Source organism: Larus michahellis, chromosome 7 (genome assembly GCF_964199755.1).
Source record: "Larus michahellis chromosome 7, bLarMic1.1, whole genome shotgun sequence".
Classification (NCBI taxonomy): Eukaryota; Metazoa; Chordata; class Aves; order Charadriiformes; family Laridae; genus Larus; species Larus michahellis.
The window spans coordinates 56,225,820-56,249,061 of record NC_133902.1 but is presented as its reverse complement, the minus strand read 5'-3'; the positions used below and the strand labels follow the sequence as shown (position 1 = coordinate 56,249,061).

Below are 23,242 nucleotides of genomic sequence, written 5' to 3'. Positions count from 1 at the left end.
TGTAATGCTGTTTCTATCATAGTTATTTGTCCAACAGCTTTTATTGATCATTTGTGATAAAATAAAAGATTTCTTCGTAGGGAGAAATTTTACCCAGCAATCAGTGAATTCGATTTAATTAGATTTAGTTTTATATGGAAGGAAAACGAATGTAATCAGAACCCATTTATGTACTACTAAATAAATAAATTACTAACGTAATATGGTGCCAAAATCTTAGGAACATTGAAAAAAAAAAATAAATAAAGTGTTCTCACTGAATTATTTTCTGCTAGGCCAGATTTATTAAGGAATTCATACAACTTTTGTATTTTAAAAGTATGGGTATGAATCTAAAGGTTCAGATTCCCTCCAAATAAATCCTTACTTAACAGGATATCCCTGAGACTTTTTTCTTTTCTTTTTTTTTTTTTTTTTTCCTTCCAGTATTGGCAGCCTGACTAAAATAGTCTCATCTGGTTTAACTAAAAATCTTTGCATTACTTGGCGGTGGTTTCTTTTGTACGTGGTGCTTAGAGCTCATTGAAGCTCAAACGGTACAGGAAATGCAAATCATGCAAATCATCCTCGCGCTGACGATGTACAGTGGCGTGATTGAGCAGCAGTACGTATGGCTCGTGGGCTGACCACATGAAAGAAGTCATTTAAAGACCAGATGAACCCAAGCTGGGTTAAGTTAGGCTATGTGTGAGCTTCAAAGCTTATAGAATAGCATCCTTTTTAAAAATAAATTTATTTTATTAATAACACCTGCGCCGAGTTCTTAAACAGTGAGAACATGTATAGATGAACGTTACATTAAATATATGCCGTACTTAAATCAGAAGGGCAAAATTGTAATTTTTGGGGAAATTCAGGTATGCGTTCCCATCGGTGGAAGCAGACCGCAGCCTAATGCACTGCAAAAAAAAGTCCGGTTTGTGTTTGTTGTACATAAAAGCCCAACTCTTCTCTGCCTTTCAGGTAAAAATGAAAATAAATGGAAGATAAAAGGGGATTTTTGTCTGTGCAGAAGGGTTAAGAACAGGCTGGCTGTAAGTGCTTGTGAGTGGAGAGAAGAGGGAGGTTGGGTGCTTGCTGCTTCGAATTTCTCTGGGAACTTAGGAAAAAAAAATCCTGCTCTTTTTTTTTTTTTCTTTTTTTCCTTTTTCTCCCCATCTTTCTGAAGAGCTTTTTCTGTAGTTTCGGGGCTGTATCCTTTCCGTAAAGCTGAGCCCTCACTGCGACCCTCGGAGGTGGCGTGGTTGGGTGCAGCTGTGGTGGGAACCGCAGGCTCCATCCAGCCGCTCCTGGGAGGTGGTGGATGTGCAAAGACCTATAGCACAACCTGAGTGATGTTGCTGGTAAAAACTGCAAATAGAATAATAGGCATTTTTCATAGTAGCCTTGCAATAAAAAGAGAGTGGGTGGGACATTCTTAAAAATGTTGTTACTTCTTACCGTTCATTGGTGGTACTCCGTAGGGCTGGCTCTTCTGCTTCTAGTAAGAGTCTTACTTCTTACAAGTGTTTGGGGTTTTTTACAGCCCTCATTCACTGTTCTTTGGTGTTTTGATGTTTTTAGAAGTTGAGATTCATTCAAGTAATGTAACATGACACAAAGCTGGAAAATTTCAGTCTGGAATGGTTTCTGTGTAATCTTGCTTAATTGTTCCTTGAAACAGTAGCCCTTAGGATGTCCATGGTGGGGACCGTTCGGGACACTGCACTGCGTCACCCTGATGGATGTCGTTTGGGCTTGGTGTTCTTCATTAGGCCACTGCTCCTCCTTGTTTTTGTACTTTCTACTAATATTTGCGTGTAGTTTATCCAAACAAAGGAGCAAGAAGAAAGGAAGAGATTAATTTTTATACTTTATCTACTGGTTTGCTTCTTTCTCATCACGTCAATCCATAGGTCAGAAAGAGAAGAGGGAGTTTTCCCGTAGATATATATATATGTAAATATTTATTTATTAAACCACTAACTATATTCCTTTCTTTAATATCGTATATGAAGCCAAGAGGAGCATTTTCCCCCTCTTGGTGTTCCTGCAGGCTGGGGCAGCTCCCACCACGCTGAGCACGTACAGGCGGTGATCGTAGGGCTTAATGGGGAATTTTGGGTTCAGTTGGGGCTGGAATGGTGAAATTCCTTCCTTCCGCGAGGTTTGTTTGTTTATTCATTTCTTTTTAAGAAAAGAAATAAAGGTGAATGAACGGATGGCATCCTGAAGTCAGCACAAGATGCTGGGGAAAGGAACATGGTAAATAAATACCGTTTTCCTGAGCCAGTTTGTGGAGTCATCCCTTACGGGGGATTTTCGCGAGAATTCTTCTGGCACGGGCTTCTGGGCACGCGTTTGTACATCCAGCACGCCCTTAGTATTTTAATAGAAGCTGGAATTTACATGGCAGATAATATTAAATTATCCTTTATACTCGGTGCGAGAAACGCCAAGATGCAGGAGCTCCCAGAGAAAGCAGAAAAGAAATTTTACTACTTGTATCTATAATAACTTAATGTAATTTAATATCCATTTCAGTGTTTGACAGGAAGTAGAGCTTACTTAAATATTTGTACCTAAGAGCACAGGGCTGTATAAAGATCTTTGAATTTTGAAGTTAATTTGTTTCTTCCAGCAATATATAGGGAGATATACAGAAAATTAATCCCATATGATTGTACAGCTACCAGTGCTCCAGAACTTTTTTGGAAATCCTTTCCAAAGAACATCGCCGGTCATCTCAACAAACAGCTTGAGTAAAGTTTCCTTTTCGGGAGCCCCTGAAAGGTTTTACGTGTAGTCCAAAGGCGTCGCTGGAAAAACGGGGTTATTTGGAGACCTCGGCCAGAACTGTGTCACTTTGCTCCGTTTTTGCAGCTATGAAAGCGTCTCGGCCGGCCGCCTCCAATGGATTTTTAGCTTTCTGTGGCCGAGAGAGGCACGAGCTTTTCCCAATAACAAATTAGCTGTTGTCAACAATTTTCCTGGCCGCGGTTTAAATAGGTTAATTCAGAATGCGGTGCAGTTTTGTGGCGGAATTTGATAAAAGTGCAGGAAATATACGTGTGTATAGGATGTGTGTGCGTGTATATCTGTGTGCAGGCAAACGTACGTGTACTGTCGGTGCCTGAAAGTACCATATCTGAAAACACCGAATCACAGCATACGGTCCCACGAAGACAACATTTAATTCTAGGACGTCTGTCAGGTTACTGCGGTGAGCAGGGTCCCTAAGATATGTAGGTAGATTGATAATATATAAGTTGATTAAATCACTAGGCCGTGACGCTCGTTTATCTTCAACTCTCTCTTGGGCTGCTGAGTTGCCACCTTGGCCCTGGTTCTCTTTGTGGCCCTCTAAGCAAACTTTGGCCTCAGTTTCTTAATCTTAAAGATTAGAAAGCATCTAGAATCTTCTTCTGACTTTGTTCTGTATGAGTTCAACCCCTGAGGCCTGTATTTCTCCTGCCTGTTACTGAGGAATAGTGGGCATTCAGCACTGGATGCTTTATTTGGTGATAAAAGGAATTCAGAAGTTTCAAGAGACCGGAGCTGCATATGAGAGGTGTTGAGAAAACATAATTTGTAAAATATTTGGAAGCCTAAAAGTGTTGTCATTAGCTTATTATTTTATTATTGGATTTTTCCATGCCCAAATGCCAAAATGCCGCAGCATTGGGGTTCGGTTTGCTTACTTGTGTTGTAAAAATTGACTTCAACGTGACTGTGAATGGCTGGTGTAATTGTTAACCCTGCGCAACGCCCAGCCAGGAGCTGGAGACCATTTTAAAAAAAAATGGGCAAAAGGCTTCCGTTTCGGAACTGTCAGATTCTCCCACCGTTTTAGCCCATTCTCTTTTTCTTTGAATTCTCTCCTCTATGTCCCTGCTCTTGCCTTGGTCCCCCGCGTGCCATGTCCAAACTGCCGTGCCCAAGCTGCACAGCTGAGACCTTTTTATTCTGTTTCTTTTGCTGGCGGCCTTGTGGATAGAGGCCTGTTACGATAACACGAGAAATAAAATGATAGGACATCAATACAGATTACACTTAAAATCACGTTATGTAAATGGAAATAAAACAGCTCATGATGCCAGGCATGATGCAAGTTTTCTTTAATAAATATATGACTGAAGGGTTACATTCAATCCAAATGCTCCCCTTTGTGATCTCTAGCCATGTTTGTAGAGAAACCTCCCTTAAAGCACTTAAAGCTTAATTCGGAACAGACAAAACAATTATTTTTTGAAAGTCTGATGAAATATGTTTGGCAGCTTTTGAATTTAGGGGAGTGTTTGTCTCACTTCTTTGAAACCTCACGTCAGCCGGTCACTCAGGCATTTCGGTGTAACCGTTCGAATCTGGTAGCGAGCGTGGGCTTTGCTGAGTTAAAAAATGACCTCCTAAGAAAGTCCAGAGGCTGAAAATAGTGTGTAATACGTGAAGACCGGCATTTTCCTTATGCTTTTGAATATTGGCCTACCTGCTGTCCCTGCGTGTTTGGTGAAGCGCTGGTTGATAAATACCTCCGTGCGGGTGGGGGTTGGATCCTCCAAATACAGGTCTGGAGGCTCTTAAGCATTAAACAGTCTAATTTCTTAGGGAACGGAAGAGTCACTTTATCTTCTGTAAGTACAAATGATGTACGTTTGCGCACCAATGTGCGGCTGTTTCTTACGGGAAGGGCAGGAAGAAGATGGACACTCCACAACGTAGTTTTATAGATGAATTATTTCATGAACGCAGAGCAGAAGCATTGACATTGTAGTTCTGATTGCTGGATCACTGACCACATGGAAGAGTTTCCTCAGTTTATATTAAGGCAGGAAAGTTGCCACTATGCCACAGCAACAAATATTACAGATGTGTGAAGAGCAGTTGGGAGAAATAAATATTTCCACTTTCCTTATATATGTATTTTCTTAAATATTTGAGTAAGGTACAATTTTTATATATGTGTATGAAGGAGTATGCGCTTTGTGAATATACATTAAAATCACTAAGTTATTCCTAATGTTCTGTAGCGCTGCCTGCTCCTGACAAACATCTGATACGGATCATATGCCTCTAAAAAGAGAAGTTCCTCGAGCAAAATATCCCCATGAAAACAGGTTGGAGATACTCACATTCTCTCGCTCGCTCTCACTCGCGTGTTACATTTTGGCACGTTGTAGAAGCAGGTAGCATATCTACTACCTGCTGTTGAAAGTGTTGAAGATACTGAATTATTTATTCCATCTTCTGCACTATCCAAACTCGTTTTGGGTAGTTTGACACATCTCGGTCTTCCATATGGATACTTCATGGTGACAGAGTTGCCAGCTGCTCAGGTTTTGTGACAGTCTGAGTTTTTTCGAGGACTGTATTAGTTTTCTGGGAAGAATCCTGCTTTTCCTGAGGTCCCCATTTGTGGGCAGTAGTTAGGCCTTGGGCTGATGCTCTGGAGTGAGAGGTTTTTTTTGGAAAATTAGCTGAAAGCTTCCATAAAAATATTTTTTTAAAGGATGTTTATGGATTGTGTGAGATGAAATCAGAGTCATGGTGTATAAGAAAAATGTGAAATCCATTTGCTAAGAAAACTAAGTTCCTTTTAATGATGGTCTTCAGATTTGTAAAAAAGTGTTTAGATGTCAAGGTGCGTAAAACAACGTACAAACCAGGCTAAAGTACTTTGGAGAACAGGATTTTTTGAACATTTGAAATGTAAAACGCCTCGCCAGTTTGCTGAGAGCCTGCTCGTCTCTGCGATTGTGCAGAGCGAGTGGGGCTTCTGTGGTTTTTAAATACAAAATGTGTAAGCTTGAAAAACCGGGAGAAGATTTGAGTTTTGGGTTTGCCCAAACTTTTTAAAATAAGGGACGATCAGTCGTCGTTTTACTTTACCGTTCATTCATCCGGGCATCTATTCCTATAAACCTTTTTAAGGGAAACTCCCACTGCTTTGGTGCATCTGTGCTGCGCTGAGTTTGATTCCCCTTCGGTGCAGTGAGGTCCACATATCCGTGACGTTGTTCTGTCTCTTCTGTGTCATCCTGGATCCAGACTGACATCGGCTGATGTGAAGCAGTGGTCCTCACAGTTTGTTTTTCAGATTCGCTACGGAATAGCGGTGGTGTTATGTGTAATCTTAGGACTTCTCCGTGTTGCTACGACCTCTTGGGCGTATTGTATTTTTCATGCCAGTCACTTGACACGTTTGGTTTTTCTCCAGAGCTGGACAGATAAGACACCCAATGAAATGAATTTACAGACTTTAAAACAATAAATAATGCTATTTAAATGTTACCTAATGGAGTAGAACAGCAGTTTTACGAGTCTTTTTCTTTGAAAACTCTTTTCGCTGTGTATCACTGCATCCTGCGTATTTACCCACGGTGAATTTGTTGCCTTCAGATACCGTCCTTTCTTTTTCTTCTTACTTTCTTTGTCTTGCTCCATTGCGGCATATATTTGGGCAGAGTTAGTCCGTACATCTCTCACGGCTGCTTTTCACTAGTGGGTTGTTCTGATTTGCTTATGTTTGGCTCTAATAAGGTTTCATGGCGTTCTCCTTCCCCCCCCATCACCGCAGCTAGAGCTGCTCGGTCTCGACCTCTCCCTTCATGGGAGCAGAGAGGACGATGTAGCCCATGGTGAGCAATCTGGCCACTAAAATAAGAATGTGCATCTGTCAGTAATTAATTGAAGCCAAATTTAATTACAAATCAGGGAAAAAAAATAGTGCCATGCACTTAATAAAATTCAAGAAGCTTCAGTGCCGTTGCCTAAAAACCAAAGCAATCCAAGCAAAATACTTCCCCCTCAAACGTCTAAAACCCTTGCCTGGGAGAAGAGTCTCTTTGGAGCTTACTTCTTGAAATTAAATAGAAATAGAAAAGTGGTTTTAACTGTTTACACGTCCTTTTTGGTATCTTTCTGAGTTAAAGGTCATTGAAAATAGTTGTACTGAAGGCCAGTTCTTAACCAATTGTGTCAGCTGGGAATCTGGCCCCCAAAACTGGATTCTGAGATCTGGTTGTACGTAAACATTCTGATCAGCTGGTTGAAATAAAAATTCCGAGGGATAGGCAGGAATTGAGAGACAACCCAAATAATTTACAAATGAAATAACGCATTTAGGTGACCTCTTGAATGTTTTAAAGGCGGGAGGTTTGCTGTTGCTCAGCTTCAGCCCCGTTCCAGTGTTGCTGGCTAACACCAGTGGGGCGACCAGGTTGAGATGGGAGGTCCTCAAAAATTCTACCCATGGTCCTAACAGAGGTCTGAAGATCTGGGTGGCACGAGGAGACCCAGGGAAGGGTGGGACATGCAATAGCAGGGCTGGAAACGCAGCCCCCTTTTAGCCCAGCCGTGTCAAACAGCAGATGTTTTGTTTGGGGTGTGGTGTATATGAAGAAGGGGAAAATGCAGTAAATTCTTTTGGAAAACGTAACTAAGGTCTGTCACGGTAGGAACGAGAATGTCAGCTGTAGTCTGAAATAACAGACTATAAAATGAGGGAGGGAGAATGCATTTGTAAAGCAAAATATCAAAAAGGGATTGGCAATCGGAGTTCAAAACAAGCTATTCCTTTCTGCTGTGTTTTACCATACAAGACAAACCCCGAATCCGAAACTATTGAACTGGAAGCAGCCATGAATATTTATCACCGTGTACTATATGTACATACAGTAATTACAGCAAGAGGAAAAAATATTTTTCTTTACAATTAATATTTGTAAACGTTTATGGAAGTATATAACAAATAAATAAGACAAACACATGGCCTAATTAAGATGAAAGGCATGACAGCCCTTGTGATTTGTTCTGAAAAATAAAGAACGTTAAAATAGTAAGACTTAATTATTTCTGTAAACATTTCAAATTATGCTGTATCTAGAACACCTTAATTTATGAGATATATATTATAATATCTATAAGCATTTTTGACATTTGTACATTCCATGTCAAAAAAATTATGGTTAATTTATTATTTATTATACTGTATACTGTCACATTATCACTTATTAGTATTTATTGTTCAGAAATTCAGAGTCATCTATTGTTTAATGGGAAATGGAAAAGCATTTTATATCTGATTGCAATTTGTGTATTCTTGGTCTAGCGATAAAAATGTAACTTCTGCAAGTTGATCATATAAAAAATGCGTGTAATAATAAACAAAAATAACTGGTCTGTTTAACATTCCAGGCATTAATAATGCTATTTGATATACACTTTACATTTGAAAAATAGCTTAAAGCCAAATTCAGGACCTGCCTGAATTCTGGGTTGAAATGAAGGCAACTGTGTGATAGTGGATGAGATGGAGGAACCAAAGCCCTCAGGTTTTTTTTCTTGGGGAGCTCGAAGACACCGTGGTCTTTGAACCCCTGGTTTCATACAATGGTTCAGGTTGGAAGGGACCTTAAAGATCCCCTAGTTCCAACCTCCTGCCCTGGGCAGGGACACCTTCCCCTAGACCAGGCTGCTCAAAGCCCCGTCCAGCCTGGTTTCTCAAGGTGGATGTGTTTTATGGTCATACTTTTGATCTTCTCCTTGCTCTGTATTTCTCCGATGTTTAAGGAGGCAACGTATCGGAGCACTGCTCAGTGCCGCTTCTCCCACCCCTGCTGGCCTTCACCAGAAGGATGAGCTGCCCCTGATCTCACTGCAAATGGTTCCCCATAGCTCCTCTTATTTGCTATAAAATTTTGGTTGATTTCTGATCATCCGAAGAAAACGTAGCCCTCGGCAGTGGTGTCACTGTGTTCTGTGTTTTGTGGTTAGTGATGACAATTTGTTGGGTTTTAGCGCCCGTGTGGTCTTAGGTGGCAATATGACTTCACTCTACTGAGCGCACAAGAACCATGCCCGGAATAAAACCGTATTTGGGGTAAAAATCTGAGGGTTTAAGACTCTGCTATAGGACATTAGGCCTGCCAGTTGAAATTTCAGGAAAAAGAAATGTGCTTATATAGACAGTATAATCTGGGGCTTGGTGAGAACAAAGCGGTCAATGCCTTGTGAGAGGTATGGTGGGATTTGATGCTTCCGAGTGCGCAAGGTTTTAGTTCTAGATCGGTGCAAAGACACTTCTTTCAGCATCACGCTCCCCTCCTGGAGGACGGATGAATGTCAATTCAGTCAGTGCCACCTAAGGAACAGGTATTTTTCAGTACCTGTTAATCCCCCTAAAAGGCTCATGTTTGTCACGATATCCAAATCTGACTCTGTTTTATCATAATACGGCACCTGGCAAACAAAGAGCGCTCGTACCTCCTTCCTGGATGGCCAGATCTTCAATCATAAACTCGTTTTCCTGCGAAGGTAGTTGTTTTGCAGCAGGTATTTGTGACCTTGGATTTCATTTGCGGTGCAGGAGGGTCCCTATCGCTGCTGCAGGATCATACCCTTCGTCATCCTCTTTCTCCATGGAGAGCTGGGTTGCCTCTGCTGCCCTGCAAACGGTGGCCGTGGCCATCAGGCCTTCGTGCCGGCAGAGCTTCCGCCAGACAGAGGGAATATTCCAGCCCAAATCAGGTGCTGTTTTAAACTCGCTTTGTGCTGTAAGCCCGGTGAATTGGAGAGTTCAGCCTCCATATCCATAGATACATAAATATGCACTGTGTGGTCTCCCAAGGGGAAGGCAAAATGTGTTTTTAGTTAAGTTGCATGGGAATTTAATTGAAAGATTTAGGGCAATGCCTTAAAAGAGTAAATCATGGTTACGTGACACAAAGAAGATTTATAAAGCAAAATAAAAATACTTTAGCACCTTAACTTTTATAATTTGGTTGATATAAATGGAAACCTATATTAGTCATTTTGTGCGCTCGTAATTAAAAAAAAAAAAGTAAAGGCTTTTATATTGTACTGATTTTCAGTCCTTTGGTGTAAAATAGCGGGGAAGACAACAGCAAAGGTCAGAGCGTTCTCTGGACATATCACGGCTCTGAAATGCAAGCACGCTCAGCTTCCCTCCCGTGAATGTTTGTATGAATTAAGCACACGCTTAACTTAATTCACGTAAGTAGTTCCTCAGAAGTCAGAAGGACTATTAAGCGCTTCAGATTAAGCACAAGCTTAGTGTAAGACCGGAGCTTGTGGGGATGGTGGCCCTGAAAGTTGGCCGGCCTCCAAGGCGGTGGTGGGGCTACCGCCCGTGCGATGGCCATGCTCTGTGGAAGAAGGTCATTTGTAACACAGGAAAAAGACTTTGGGGGATATTTCGGAGAGGAGAGCTAGGGCAGCCGCGTTCCAAATGTGACCTTCAGCACGGGTTTTGCGGGGATTCGCACAATATATTTATTGAAGAGTACTGTATATATTATGCGTTGTAGCGTTGATAGGTCTAGATAAGAATGCCATAATAGCAGTTGAAATGTAGGGGGGTTTTGTGGGATAGTAAGTTAATGAGGTAGCTGTTAATTTGAATTTAGCAGACGTTTTAAATATAGGTTTCTCTTACAGAGACAAAAGTTGCAATTTAAAGCTCTTTGGTGGTCTAAAAACAGCTTAATTCTCTAGTAGCATGGTAATAAGTACTAATCCAGCTTATACAGTGATTGTAGTATGTCATGTTTGTGAAAGATTGCCTAACTCTGCTTTCTCTGGGTTTTATGTTAATTTTTTTAAATTAAACATAAAACCTTATAACATCTTTATGCTGAGATAAACTGTTCAATTTAAGTTGTGCTCAAGCAGCAGCTGTCAGGAATTATCATGTTTCGAGCGTTCTTGCCATCACCTTGTGTCTCTACCTCCCGGATACACTCCGTGGGATGATAAACCTCACCTTGTTAGGATTTATTATTTAAATAATAACCCGAGGTAAAATGAAAGTTGATGTCACACGGAATGACAACTGACATATATTTATGTCGCGTGTTACATTATAATAAACTTTCCTTTCTTCCCCTTGTAAGAGGTGTTAAGTGGGAATACTCCAGCGTATCCTCCGGTGCCCTGCGGGAGTCCGTCAGCCCCGTGCGCGGCTGCTGGGTGGGCACGTTCGCGGGGGCTCGTGCCGTCAGGTGTTATTTCAGCTTCTAATGCCGGAGAAATCGGTTATCGCTGGTAGCGAGCAGCTTTTACGCCAGTAAAGAAACAGGTATAAGAGCATCTCATTTGTTGGGTTACGTTCTGGCAATGCTGCGAAGTAACGGAAGCGAATCCAGAAGGGCGTTTTCTAATAATATTGCCACTTTAAGGGTTTTTTCTTCTCTTATTTTTTTCTGTAAGAAACGTAAGCTGTGTCGTTTCGGGCTCTAAATCTGAATTTGCTGGTAATCGCAACAGTTTTCTCTTGACGCTGGTTTATTGATGGGCTGGGCAGCGATAAGGGATCTGCTTGTTAATGGAGTCTTAGCCCTTCCCATTTACAGTGGAGAAAATTCGGGTCTACTTCGTGCAAGCTTTCCAAGTTTTTGACCTTCTTTGCCTTACTGGAAGCCAGCCTCCAGCTCTCTAATGATGCTCTTGAATCCTCCGGTTTGTCTAAGCCGGTACTGCGATCGTTATTGTCCTTTCCTGTGGATATACCCGGCTTTTTTTCATATTCCTCTCTTTAGTTATTCCTTTGTCCATCTGAGCGAGTTCAGCTATTTCAGAGCTTCGCGATCTTGTCCCAGCTTAAATCTTGGATCTCCTTTCTCATCGTGCTCCCCGTTGCCCTTTTCTCTCCATCAGTCCTGTTAACCTTGGCACCCCGGCTGTCTTCTCTTCCCGCTCTTGCTGCTGTGTCTTACTGCTTCCCGTGTTCTCAATCCCAATGTGCCATCTCTTTTTTTTTTTTTTTTTTTTGCTCTCTTCATTCAAACGCAGCCAAGTTCACAGACGCCGTCCTGCAGCAATTCCGTTTTCTTCCTAACTCCTCGCAGAAAAAGATTTCCTGAAAAACCACTAAAGGGAAGGATAAGCTGTAATGCAATCCAGAAATAGCCAAAAATTTCCCAAGCAGCCCTTTCGTCTCGTTTTTGTACTACCTGGGGTATGTTTTCTCCTCTTTGTGCTTTTCTTTGCCGCTCCAGCGCGGAACTCGCAGCCGGCTCCGCGCAGGGGTATTGCATCGCCCCAAGGAAGTTTTCCTGCCTCTGCTTCGAGTCTGGCGCCCAGGTCGTTACGAGGTCCAGAGGTTATTACTCTTCGTGACAAATAAGTGATGACTTACGTAAAACTATTTTTTTTTTTTTTTTTCCTCTTGGTATGGCTCATAATAAACCCGAGCTCGTACCTTAATTGGCATTCTGCTTGACAGTCCCTTTAGAACGATCAAATATTTGATGAACAAGGCAATAACATTCATCTCTTACTTGGGTAAGCCTTTCAGATTAGCATTGACTCAAGTTGATGAAGATGGATACAGGATCTGTGCTCTAGGAAGTGTTTGCTCTGTAGATACAGATTATCTAAGAATGGCGTGTGTTAGCATAGGTGATATTACGATATATATTTGGGGAAGTCCATACGCGTTTTAAGGTTGACGGCCAGGATCAGAAGTTTTTAATGGTAGTGCTGTCAGTTTGGCAGTAAGCTGGAACATGAAATCCCTGGAAAAATAGGAATAAAATAGAATTGAAAATAGGAATAAAAGTAGGAAAAAATAGGAAAGATCTTAAAAGAATTAAACATTGCATAAATCAACTCGGAATCCGAACCACTAAAATGGTGGATAGCAAAAAAAAAAAAAAGTCAGAAACATGCTGTGTTGAGAAGTAGTTTATTAACGCTTAATGTTTTATGTGCACTAAACACCGGATCTCAATATTTAATTTTTTTTTAGTCCCTTATAATAAGTATCTACGGTTCTGCAGTTCTCCGTAGGTTCAGGATTCAGTTTGGAAAGCAACGCTAGCAGGGGGACAGGAGGTGCTCGCATATTTTTTTGGTGAAATGCGGGGAAATCTGCCACCGGTTACAGTAGGGTCACGATTTCGTATTAGGCATTTAAATACCCTCGTTTTCTGATAGCCTGGTACGTTGTACGCGGCTGCGATGGCAACTCGTTAGCGTTGTTTGTGCCGGCTTTACGTAATTGAAGGATGTGCGCGGTGTCGTAGGCTGCGGAATAGTCGGAGTGCTCTGGCAATGCTGGGGTGCAAGGGTAGAAACAACATTTCATTACAGAGGCTACCTAATAAAAATGTGAAAATAAAACAGAAAAAGGGCGGGGGGGGGGGGGGAAGGAAACCAGACCATACTAGATAAGTACACTGCATAAATCAAAAGGGTTTATGTCATAACACGAACATGTGCCATTCCTGCTCATATATTGAATTTCAGTAGTTGGTTGCATAAAGAAGTAAAGTGTAATGAAACTGGCAAGGAAAGTATTCCCTAGTCAGCCTTATCTTTGTTCCATTTGTCCTTCAGATACAGCTTTTCTTGCCTTTTTCAATAAAACCCATCCAGTTTTTTTTTTTGTTTTGTTTTTTTTTTATTTTGCATCTCTCTGTAACAGAGCTGGGAAGACCAATGAGATTCGGTGCGTTTCTAGTTGGGTTCTTAGCAGCTGCTTTTTAAGAGATCAAAACTTCGAACGCTGCTCCGTGGTATTAAGGCTTAGCTATTGATGTGTCCCTATAGGGGTGATGTTTTTCTTGGGGAGGGGGGAGAAGGGGAAGGGGTGACCCCTGCGAGCAGGCTCACCGGCGCTCAACACTGCTCTCCTTGTTTTCCAGGATCCTCTTTGCCAGCTCGGTCCTTAACCTGGCTGAACTCGCCGCCCTCCGCCCTGACCTCGCCAAATTGAAAAAGGTCCTCTACTTCCATGAGAATCAATTGGTGTATCCTGTCCAGAAATGCCAGGAAAGGGACTTTCAGTATGGATACAACCAGGTTCTTTCATGGTAGGTGTTTTCTCGCACCGCTCCACGTTATTTAAGGTGTCCTTCTGTCTACAACCGCGCAGCATCGTAAGCCCGATGAGTCCGTATAAACGATGACCCTGTAGCAGACCGAGGTACCAGCAGAGTCTCGAAGAGAGGTTAATGAAAGTGCTGTGGCAGAAACAATCTGCTCTGCAAACTCATCTCAATTTCTCCTATAAAGTCCACCGACGCTACCTTGGGCTGCCGTGCCGTCCCCCTTCCTGGTGGGGATTTTGACCCGAGGTGCTTTGTTTCACGGCTGCTTCGCAAAGCCGCAGCTAATCGGCTCTTGCTTGGCCGTAGCTTTTACTGCATCCAACTGAAATTATATAGCGGGTTTTAGGGAAATAAACAGAAATTAAAATGTACTGCAGCACTTCCCTTCTGAAGAGAGGGCAGTAAACATACCAGATAAATCCTTATATTTCTTTCATCTAGTATTCAGAAATTGTGCGGCGCTAAAATACCCAGACGTTTTAAAGGCTGCGGTCCTTTATTGTTGCTAAAAACAAATGTATTCCTCGAATCTGAGTTAATGAAAGAAGTTAATAACAGCAACGCTGAAAAGCTTTGTGGTTAGGCACTGTACGAGCCGAGGTGAAACAGCAAAACTCCGTTGTGTTGAACTGAAATAAATTCATTCCCGTGATCTTTCTCGCCTGTCTGCTAGGAGGAGAGTTATTAGGAATAGGGATTGAGTATTTTCAGGTACAAGTTGAGCTTTTGCATCCTTACGATATAAGCCAGTTGACATTGAAATTCCTCAGGTAATGATCTGTGTTTACGCTGGCCGTTCTGTAGCTGCTTCCACAGCGTTTGCAACACGTTTCATTTACGGAGCAGTAACGATGGGAAAGCGTAGTGAAAGGTCTTTTGAAAACAGTAGCAGCCATTTCCTGATTTTATAACAAAAAGATGTGGGTTTTGGCACCGGGGCGAGGAATATTTTGTCTGTATATGTATTTTGCTTTCTCGTGGCGGTTATTTTTCACACATCTATTGTAAGCTGCCATAAATTTATCCGCAAAATGTGCATTTTGAAGATAATAAAAAAAATTCTTTTGCCTTTAAAAAACCCCCACGTCTATAGATGCTCCATTCTGTGCCCATCAGCCTCCAAGAGCTTCTCCATGTAACGGTGGAATATTCATCTTCCCTTTTTCTTGCTACAGAACCCCCATTTTTAACAGCAGATAGAAGCCGTCTCCTCTGTACTCTCTGCAACTACCTAGTGGTCATCTGCAAAGAAATGCCGGCTTCTAAATCCCTTAGAAACGCTAGAAGTGCAAAAATGTATCTTTCCAGTTTTGCATAGAGATTTTGGAGATGATTAGAATTACAGCACTTTGAATCTTCAGGTTGGTGCTTTGGATAATTAAAGAGAGAGACACGTTTTTTTCCCTCCCTGATGCTTCTATAGAGTAAATGTAATAAAGTCAGGCTTTTCAGTGGTGCCTGAGGTTTTTTTAGCTGCTCGGGCGGTGATGGTGATGGGATCTTTGTAATTTGACAGGGATATTCAGAACCTCTAGGAAAAAGCTGGTCAGATAAGGCTTCATGCACGAGAGAAGCAGCGATGGTGGTGGTGGGGCTACCAAGATGATGAGGGGACTGGAACACCTCTCTTATGGAGAAAGGCTGAGGGATTTGGGTCTCTTCAGTCTGGAAAAAAGACGGCTGAGGGGGGATCTTATCAACGCCTATAAATACTGAAAGGGGGGGTGTCAGGAGGATGGGGCCAGGCTCTTTTCAGTGGTGCCCAGTGATGGGACAAGGGGTAACGGGCGCAAACTTGACCATGGGAAGTTCCACCTAAACATGAGGAGGAACTTCTTTCCTGTGAGGGTGGCAGAGCCCTGGCACAGGCTGCCCAGAGAGGTGGGGGAGTCTCCGTCTCTGGAGACATTCCAACCCCGCCTGGAGGCGTTCCTGTGCCACCTGCTCTGGGTGACCCTGCTCTGGCCGGGGGTTGGAGGAGATGATCTCCAGAGGGCCCTTCCAACCCCCGCCATTCTGTGATTCTGTGGTGGAGCCTTTCCTGCATATTAGAGAGCACCGAAAAAACGTGCCGGGCTCCTGCGTCGTCTCGTGTCATCTGTAGATCAGTGCAGACGAGATGACTGGATCGTTTGTACAAAAGCAAGGAGCCCAAGGGGTTAAAAGCCATAGGTGGGGAAGAGGTGGGATTCCAGAAAGCATTCCGGCTCCTGCAGCCTGCTTGGAAAGGATTATTTCTCTCTAATGTTTTTTTTTTTTTTTTCTTTTTTGCTTTTCCTGCTGACTCCTGCTGCTTTGGTGAGCAGTGTCAGTTCTCTCTCTTGACCAGACGCGGTGAGGATGAATGACAGCCTCTCACCTCAAATATACTTTTCACCAGCCTGGTGACTTATGAACGCGTGTCCTCAATGTATCTCATGACCCGTAGGTCTGTATTACAATATATAACGTATTGAGAAAACCAACCGGCCATGAAGCATTTCTTACCTCTGTTAGCCTTGCGGGTTTGCCAGTTGTAGCTAAGATTGTGTCAGCGCTTCCAGGATCAACTTCCAGGGGTTTCAGGTTTTTTTTGATAGCTTCTCGTTTTCTCCGGGCCGACTCAAAAGTGGAGAAATAATACCAACGTTATCATCTAACTACAGCTTAAAATTATCGATCCGGTTGATGTAAAACACAGCGCTAAAGAACAAAACGTGGTATTAATATACCAAAAGTTTTCAAACTTTTTCTTGGTACCATGTGCTGTGGTTTTTGTATGTATATATATGTGTGTCTGTGTCTATATATATCAGTGAATATACTTTTAATCAGGATTACGTCTGCATAGGTTAAAATAACATTTTATTTCTCCAGTATCCTGCTACCTGACACACTCGGTCAGTCGAAGGTGGGTGAACCAAAAGGAAGTTGTCCTTCAGCGCGTAGGATAATTTCTAAGGAATTTTTATCTTCTTCCAAGTTTCCTTGTACAAAAGCCATATTTCAGCGGGCTTTATCTGTTTATAACACTTTTAAGAGATAATGGCAGTAATATTCTTGCCATTTTATGAATAAAAAGTGATCCACAGGTAGAATAGGGAGTGCTTCTTTAAATTAATAATCATAATTTATTACTCAGTGAAAAAAAATGAGTGAGCAGACATAAACCATTTCTCATTAAGGTACATATGCTACTCCTAATTCACGTGAAAAGGCTGATTTTAATTAGCGTTCCACTTGCACCTTTTGTTTGTTTGTGAGAATATGTATCCTATTTGCCTTGCATTTCAGATAATCCTGTTCCTTTTGCGGCAGCGGTACGTTCATTAATCTTACCCGCTTTTTACAGTTTGGTTGCTGATGTTGTGGTGTTCAACTCTGCCTTTAATATGGAATCCTTTCTTACGTCCATTGGAAAATTTATGAAGCTGATTCCCGACCACAGACCTAAGGATTTGGAAAAAATAATCAGACCGAAGTGCCAAGTTCTTTATTTTCCAGTCAGGTTTCCCGATGTGAGCAGGTCAGTACATTTTCCACGTCATAAATTGCCTCCAGCCTGTCAAAACTCTCTATTTATGGTGACGTTCTAACTAATCAGCTAAAGCATCGTTAATGAAAGAGTTTGATAATATGCAAAACCTGCTAATTGATAAATGTGTTTCCATAATCAGAGGCTATTCAGGCGGCGTCTGATCTGCCGAGCCTGTCCTTAGTGCGTGTCGAACAAACTTGCATCGCTCGGCGTGAGCGATTTCCCACTTGTTTTAGTGATTTCCCACTTGTTTTGGTCTTTAAGGAGTCGCCGGCTCCTCAGCTCTGTATATATTTGTACAGGGGAGGTCAAGGAGGAGAAAGAAATGCTGGAGAAGAGTAAAAGCGATAAGCCTGTAGTCAGAAATATTTCCCTTGGTGGGATTTTATTCCCTTCTCCCTCCCCTACCTCTTCTTTTATTGCTTTCCAGGTAGGTGAAAAGCATCCCGGTAGCGGGGAGCGGACTTGCAGATGTTGGCATTAGCTGCAGCAGTAGCATCTCTTCCCTCTTCCTCGGTTACTCTGAAGGACGTTTTTTATTACCCTCCTTTCGCAGCCCGTCTTGAAATTAGCGGTGGGTTATGTGGCTCAAAGGGAACATTCGCTAGATCCTTTTCACTTTTGATTAAACCTGGCACAATTGTTTTTCCTGTTATAAGGGACTCTCCTCCCAGCGAACAGGAACTTTGCTTCAGTGGGACCGGTACTAAATAGAGTATGATTCTGCGATTTGATTATGCTCTTAAAACCGACACGATGCTGGGTTCATTTTTTTTGCTGAAATAAGGATGGAAGGCACCACAATGACTCTGCAAGAGTCCGGTTTTAGACCTGGTAATAAGTCCTGGCCACACTTGAGCTCGTTGTCCCCGACCAGCTTGTACCTACAGTTATTTAAAAGCCTAAATATACGTTTGTGGTAGCTTGGAGTAGAGAGATTTTTAGCAGAGGAGCTGAGGTCGTGCACTCTATTGATGGCGACACTGCCAGGTTTGCCTTTCAGGATCCTGGAAAACTTTATATTCTAAAGCACTGATGCAAATCGTTTAGAAATCAATGTCTCGAGTTAAGTCTTTAAACCTATGCTTTTGGCAAGTGGGTTAAAATCCTCCAACGTTCCTTAGGGACGTGGAACTGCCTGGATGGCGGTGGAGATCAGAACCTCTATATCTCTGAGGATCTGCTTCGCAGAGACCGTGTTTTTCAAGAGCGAAGGAATGCTGTGGATGCTCAGCATGTTTGATATCGAGCCATTTTAAAAGAGTCTCATGGTTTTCGGCATACCTTAGGAAGTCACGTGGCCCAGGCCTGGTTTTGGAGCTGAAGTTGTGATAACCCTGCCCCGCGTATTAAATCTGCTCTTTGGGATTTGTCGGCCCTGGCAGATGGGGTCAAACGAGACCTGAGGAGTTAGGCTGAAGTCATACGCGCAGTGATGGTTTGTCCAAAGCGGAAGGTGGTTAGGTGGGTAAAACCACCAGTCTGCTACCCAAACTGGTCAGGCGGGAAGATGTCACGTCGTACCGTGAGCTCTTCTTAGTGTCCTGCTCTTTGATGAAGCCTCATCTCACAAAGCAGGACACCTTTCACGTTTTCATCGTGGTTGCGTTGCGCTTGAAATTGTACCGAACAGCTGTTTTCAACGGCGATGGACAGAATTAAGAGGTTCGTAAAGAACTGTGTGGCTGTACAACTTTCTCAGCAGAGCAATTCCAAGCGCAGATTAATATGAGCTCTAGTATTTCTAATATGTATTTTATTCAACAATAACTCTAGATACAAGATCTGTGGGTTTTTAGACAAAGCCCAGTATCATCACAAGGAAAATAAAGCAGAGGAAAGGACTGCTTCTGCATGACCCTGAAGGTCCTTGGGTTTCGACCTTCAGCTGCAGCCAGTATTTACTATTTCTTTACAAGATCCTGGTTTAAATAATTTTGAATGCACCTGTGGCAATTGAATGCTGGTTGGTTGGGTTTTTTTGGTTTGTTTGTTGGTTTTTTTGTTTGTTTTTTTTTTTTTTTTTTTTAATTTTGACTTGATTACTTGTGGTGACTGAATGGAGACTGAGGACAAAAAGGTTAAGAAAAATTCTGGCCAAGCTAAAATTTATAAAGCATGCGCCTAGCCCAGAGTGTTTTTCAAGTTATTTTCAAATGGTAATTTGCTTTATCCAAACCAAACTCATACAGTGTAAGTAAGTGATTATTTGCATGACTGACAATCATTTCAGTGCCTGCAGTCTTTTTAAAATGCATAATTTTGCTGAGATGTTGGGAAAATATTTAAAAATTCTGAAGGCAAAATAACCAGGGTGATTTTTTTTTTTTTTACTTTTTTCTTTACTTTGACCTCTTTTCTTCTGCGCGTGAACGAATCGGGGTGTGTTTGTGTCTTAGACGAAATCGTCCTCGTGTTTGTGTCTTAGACGAAATCGTCCTCGTGCACGTGATGGTGACCTTTTTTAAGATTATTTTAGATTAATATTGCAATTGTAGGGCAAAATCAAATATATCTGACCTTTGATTGAAAACAGTGTAATAAAGGAGCATGTTATGTGAGTCAATCCCGTAACGGATCTACCTTTTAATGTAATTACTGTAGGTGATGGGTACACAAACCAGCACAAGCAGCGTGGTAAACCGTCATTTAAGGGTGAAGGTGTAACGATGAAGGATACCCAGGTGTAACGATGAAGGATACCCAGGTGTAACGATGAAGGATACCCTAGGAAATACTTCTGAATACTATTAGAGGTACCGTTATACATACGTGCAGTGTGTACTTATATATTTCGGATAGGAATCTAATCACTGCTTTTCTACTTTTGAGAGGAAGTTCCTGATGCTTTTTTTTTTTTAATAAAGATTCTTCTTTTTAATAAATATTTCTCATAAGGGCACGCGTTGGTGTTCCCAGAGCACAGAACCAGACTGCGGTCCTTATCTGACAATGAGAAGAGATGAAAGGATTTGAGGATTTAGCAGAATAAGAAATGTACTGACCTAATCCTCCTGTTTTCTGCTTCTGACAACGACGAGCTTCCATATTGCGTCCCGTGGTGCCACAGCTACGCCGTATATACCCATCCTCTATAATTTCTGACTTGGAATTCTCCTTTTCATACGTTCTGAAAGAAGTATATTATGTAGAAGTACATACCGGAGTACATCGAAGCTTGGAGACAAATAAACTCCACGTTAAGGCTGTCACTTTGTAGTGCATGGGTATTGCGAGGGATGTAGACCAGTAGCTCATCCGATGTGCCATATGTGCTGTGTATCAGCCTGGGTTTTTACAACACAGTGAATTAAATACATTGTAATTCACACTTCTGTTGTTTTGGGCTAAATTTCAATTTATTTTCTATTGTAATGTAAATAAAATCCTAAATGTTTTTGGGGTTTTTTTTCCTCATTACAATCAGTAGAGTCAATTTTGATAGAATCCGTTTCTGCTTTTGCACTGGAAAACCATGGTCCGGGGAGAAAATCCCCTTTCTGCTGATGTTGGCCTTCGTACCGGCATGTCCCTATGCCAGCAGAACCCCTGGAACACCTCTGGAAGGTCTTGCTGGTGTTGTGCCTGAATTCTCTTGGTCCGTCTGCATCCGGACCGCCTGTGGCCGTCGGCAAAGCGAGGTCAGATTTGGGACCCCTGGGAACACATTGCCATGAAAATTGTGATACGGATTTTGGTTATTACTACTATTCCTCTGACTGCAGTATATCTTTATTATTATCACGATGTGGTAGGAAAGGAAGATGTTTTTATAAGCAAGAATGAAGTAACGTTCCTAAGAGCTCAAAATGCATGTTGGACTAAGGTGGAATAATAGAAAAGAAACATGAGGGGATGAGGATTACAGCAGAAAATAAAAATAGCTTCTTTTAAGTGGAACTTGTTAGTGAGTATCTCGTACTCTCTGCATTACACATTTTGAAGTAGAATTAAAGATTGTAGGGTGTTGTTTCTTCATTTGCTTTTATAACTCAGTACAGTTAACAGGACATTTTCAACCATTGGATTTTATTTTTTTTTTTTACTTATAGTGTAAGAGAGGCAGAATTTGCCAATCTAGAGAGTACTGTAGGGACAGTCAGGGGAATTCCTGACTAAAGCAGAAGTTTTTAAAAGGCGCTGACAGTATCTCTTGTACAGAAATGTGACCGTCACGTGTGGAGGAGCCTGTTTTGGGGAAATAAAAATTGCATTACTTGGACAAGGCTTGCAGGGCTGAACTTCAGACCTCTGTTTAGATAACTAAGAGGCTCCCCCTTTCCTCCGTAATCCGAACGCTATACAATAGCGTTGCTGTGCTGCTGGAAAAATACAGATGTCAACAAGGAGGGAGAGGCTTGAATCCACAAGAGCCCAAAGCTATAGATGGGCACTGGGGACGTGTCTGCGTTGCACGGAGCGATGCTCAGCAGTGGTACCCAAGTGAGCTCTAGTGAACTGTCTTGCGTATGGGAAACAATATACCTTAGAAGAGCAGTTTTTGGCTAATTAGCTTTCTAGTGAAATAGCGTATATTAGCTTAGGTGGAGTAGTATGCTAATGATAGTGATTCTGGTACTGAGGCTAGCTGCCGCCTTTGGTGGTGGCTCAGGATCTCCGTGGTGGGCCATGCTCTCTCTGGTAGGCACAGCCTCCCCGCCACCACGGTTTATGGGTAGTTAGCATAATTAGAAAACGTCAATAGACTGCTCCTACCTTGGGGCTCGCTGCTGAAGAACTGGGTGATGGAAATTACTCCCGTAAATGTCTTTCCTCCTCGCCTGCCCCAAGCAGGTTTTGAGGGTTGGTGTTGGCACGCTAGGACAGTGGCGCAACGAGCATGAGGGATGCTCTCAAGATCTGGGACACGGCACCTATTGGGAGGAGAGTGCAGTACTGGCTTAAAGGGGGCGTAAAATGGAGTCTCTCTGTTCTGGAGCCTTTGGCTGTGGGTCGGTTCCGTCCTGCAGGTAGCCGCACCTACAGCGAGGGCTTGGGTGGTTGACTGAAGGGTGCCTCACACATCCGTGTTCAGTGGGGCTTTCTGACGTGGTGGTGCTTCCGCACGTGCATCGTGTACCATCGGGGACGTTGCGGGGTGATGCAGGAGTTCCCATTCTCTCTCTGGATCACAGGGGAGTAGCTGTTGCCCCATCCAGGTCTTGCAGGCAGAACATGCCAGTTTTATCCCCAAAATATGTATCCCCAGAGCTCTCCAGCAGCAGACTGAGAGTGCTCTCCTAGAAGAGGGCCTGGCTTGAGCAGTCTGCCGGGATGCATTCGTTTCGCAAAACTTTCTAAAAAGTAATTTCTTTTTATCTATTCAGGGACAAAAATAGTTTCTCTGACTCTCTTTTATCTGTCGTATAGGTATTCCACTAAACGCTATCATCATAACCGTTTAGTCTCACAATAGCTCACAAGGATACTTAAGCAGAATTCTCTGCGCAACCCAGTTTTTTATTATGTTGGGTACTGCTCATGTTGCGTACAACACATTCCCATAAAACTTGCATTTTGTATTTACAGAGAAATTTCTCTGGAGAGTTAAGGTCTTGTAAAACATTCTTGTTCTACAGCATGAACGAATTATTATACTCTGGGGCATTAAAAGTGAAGTGTACTGAAGAAAAGAATTTTTTCATTAAAATGCAGTTTATATTGATAAAACAGATTACTAGCATTTGATGAAATGTGAAACTTGGATCTCCCCGTATCGCTAAATCGCCAGTAGGTTTATTTTGGCAAGAAGAATAGTATGTAATGTATATCAGGACCAATCATTATACAGTACCTGTTAGTTTTGTATTAGATTAAATTGTCTTTCGCTAGAGTACTTGGGGGGAAAAAAAAAGAAAAAAAAAAAAAAAACCCACCCTACTATATCTGTATCTTG

General features: G+C 42.2%; 1 protein-coding gene across 29 annotated transcripts in view; it reads left to right on the top strand.

The window, feature by feature from the left end:
• Positions 1 to 23,242, top strand: part of GTDC1 (glycosyltransferase like domain containing 1) — a 192,837-nt gene that overhangs the window by 81,611 nt on the left and 87,984 nt on the right. For 19 of the 29 annotated variants that reach the window (XR_012588293.1, XR_012588294.1, XM_074594466.1 and 16 more), the window contains 2 exons: positions 13,644 to 13,811; positions 17,161 to 17,334. Coding sequence is in view for 27 of the 29 variants with exons in the window: in XM_074594466.1 (XP_074450567.1) it covers positions 13,644 to 13,811; positions 17,161 to 17,334 (342 nt within the window). In the remaining 2 variants the exon portion in view is untranslated. The remainder of the gene's footprint in view (positions 1 to 13,643; positions 13,812 to 17,160; positions 17,335 to 23,242) is intronic. The other 10 variants (XM_074594473.1, XM_074594479.1, XM_074594474.1 and 7 more) reach the window with 1 other exon arrangement.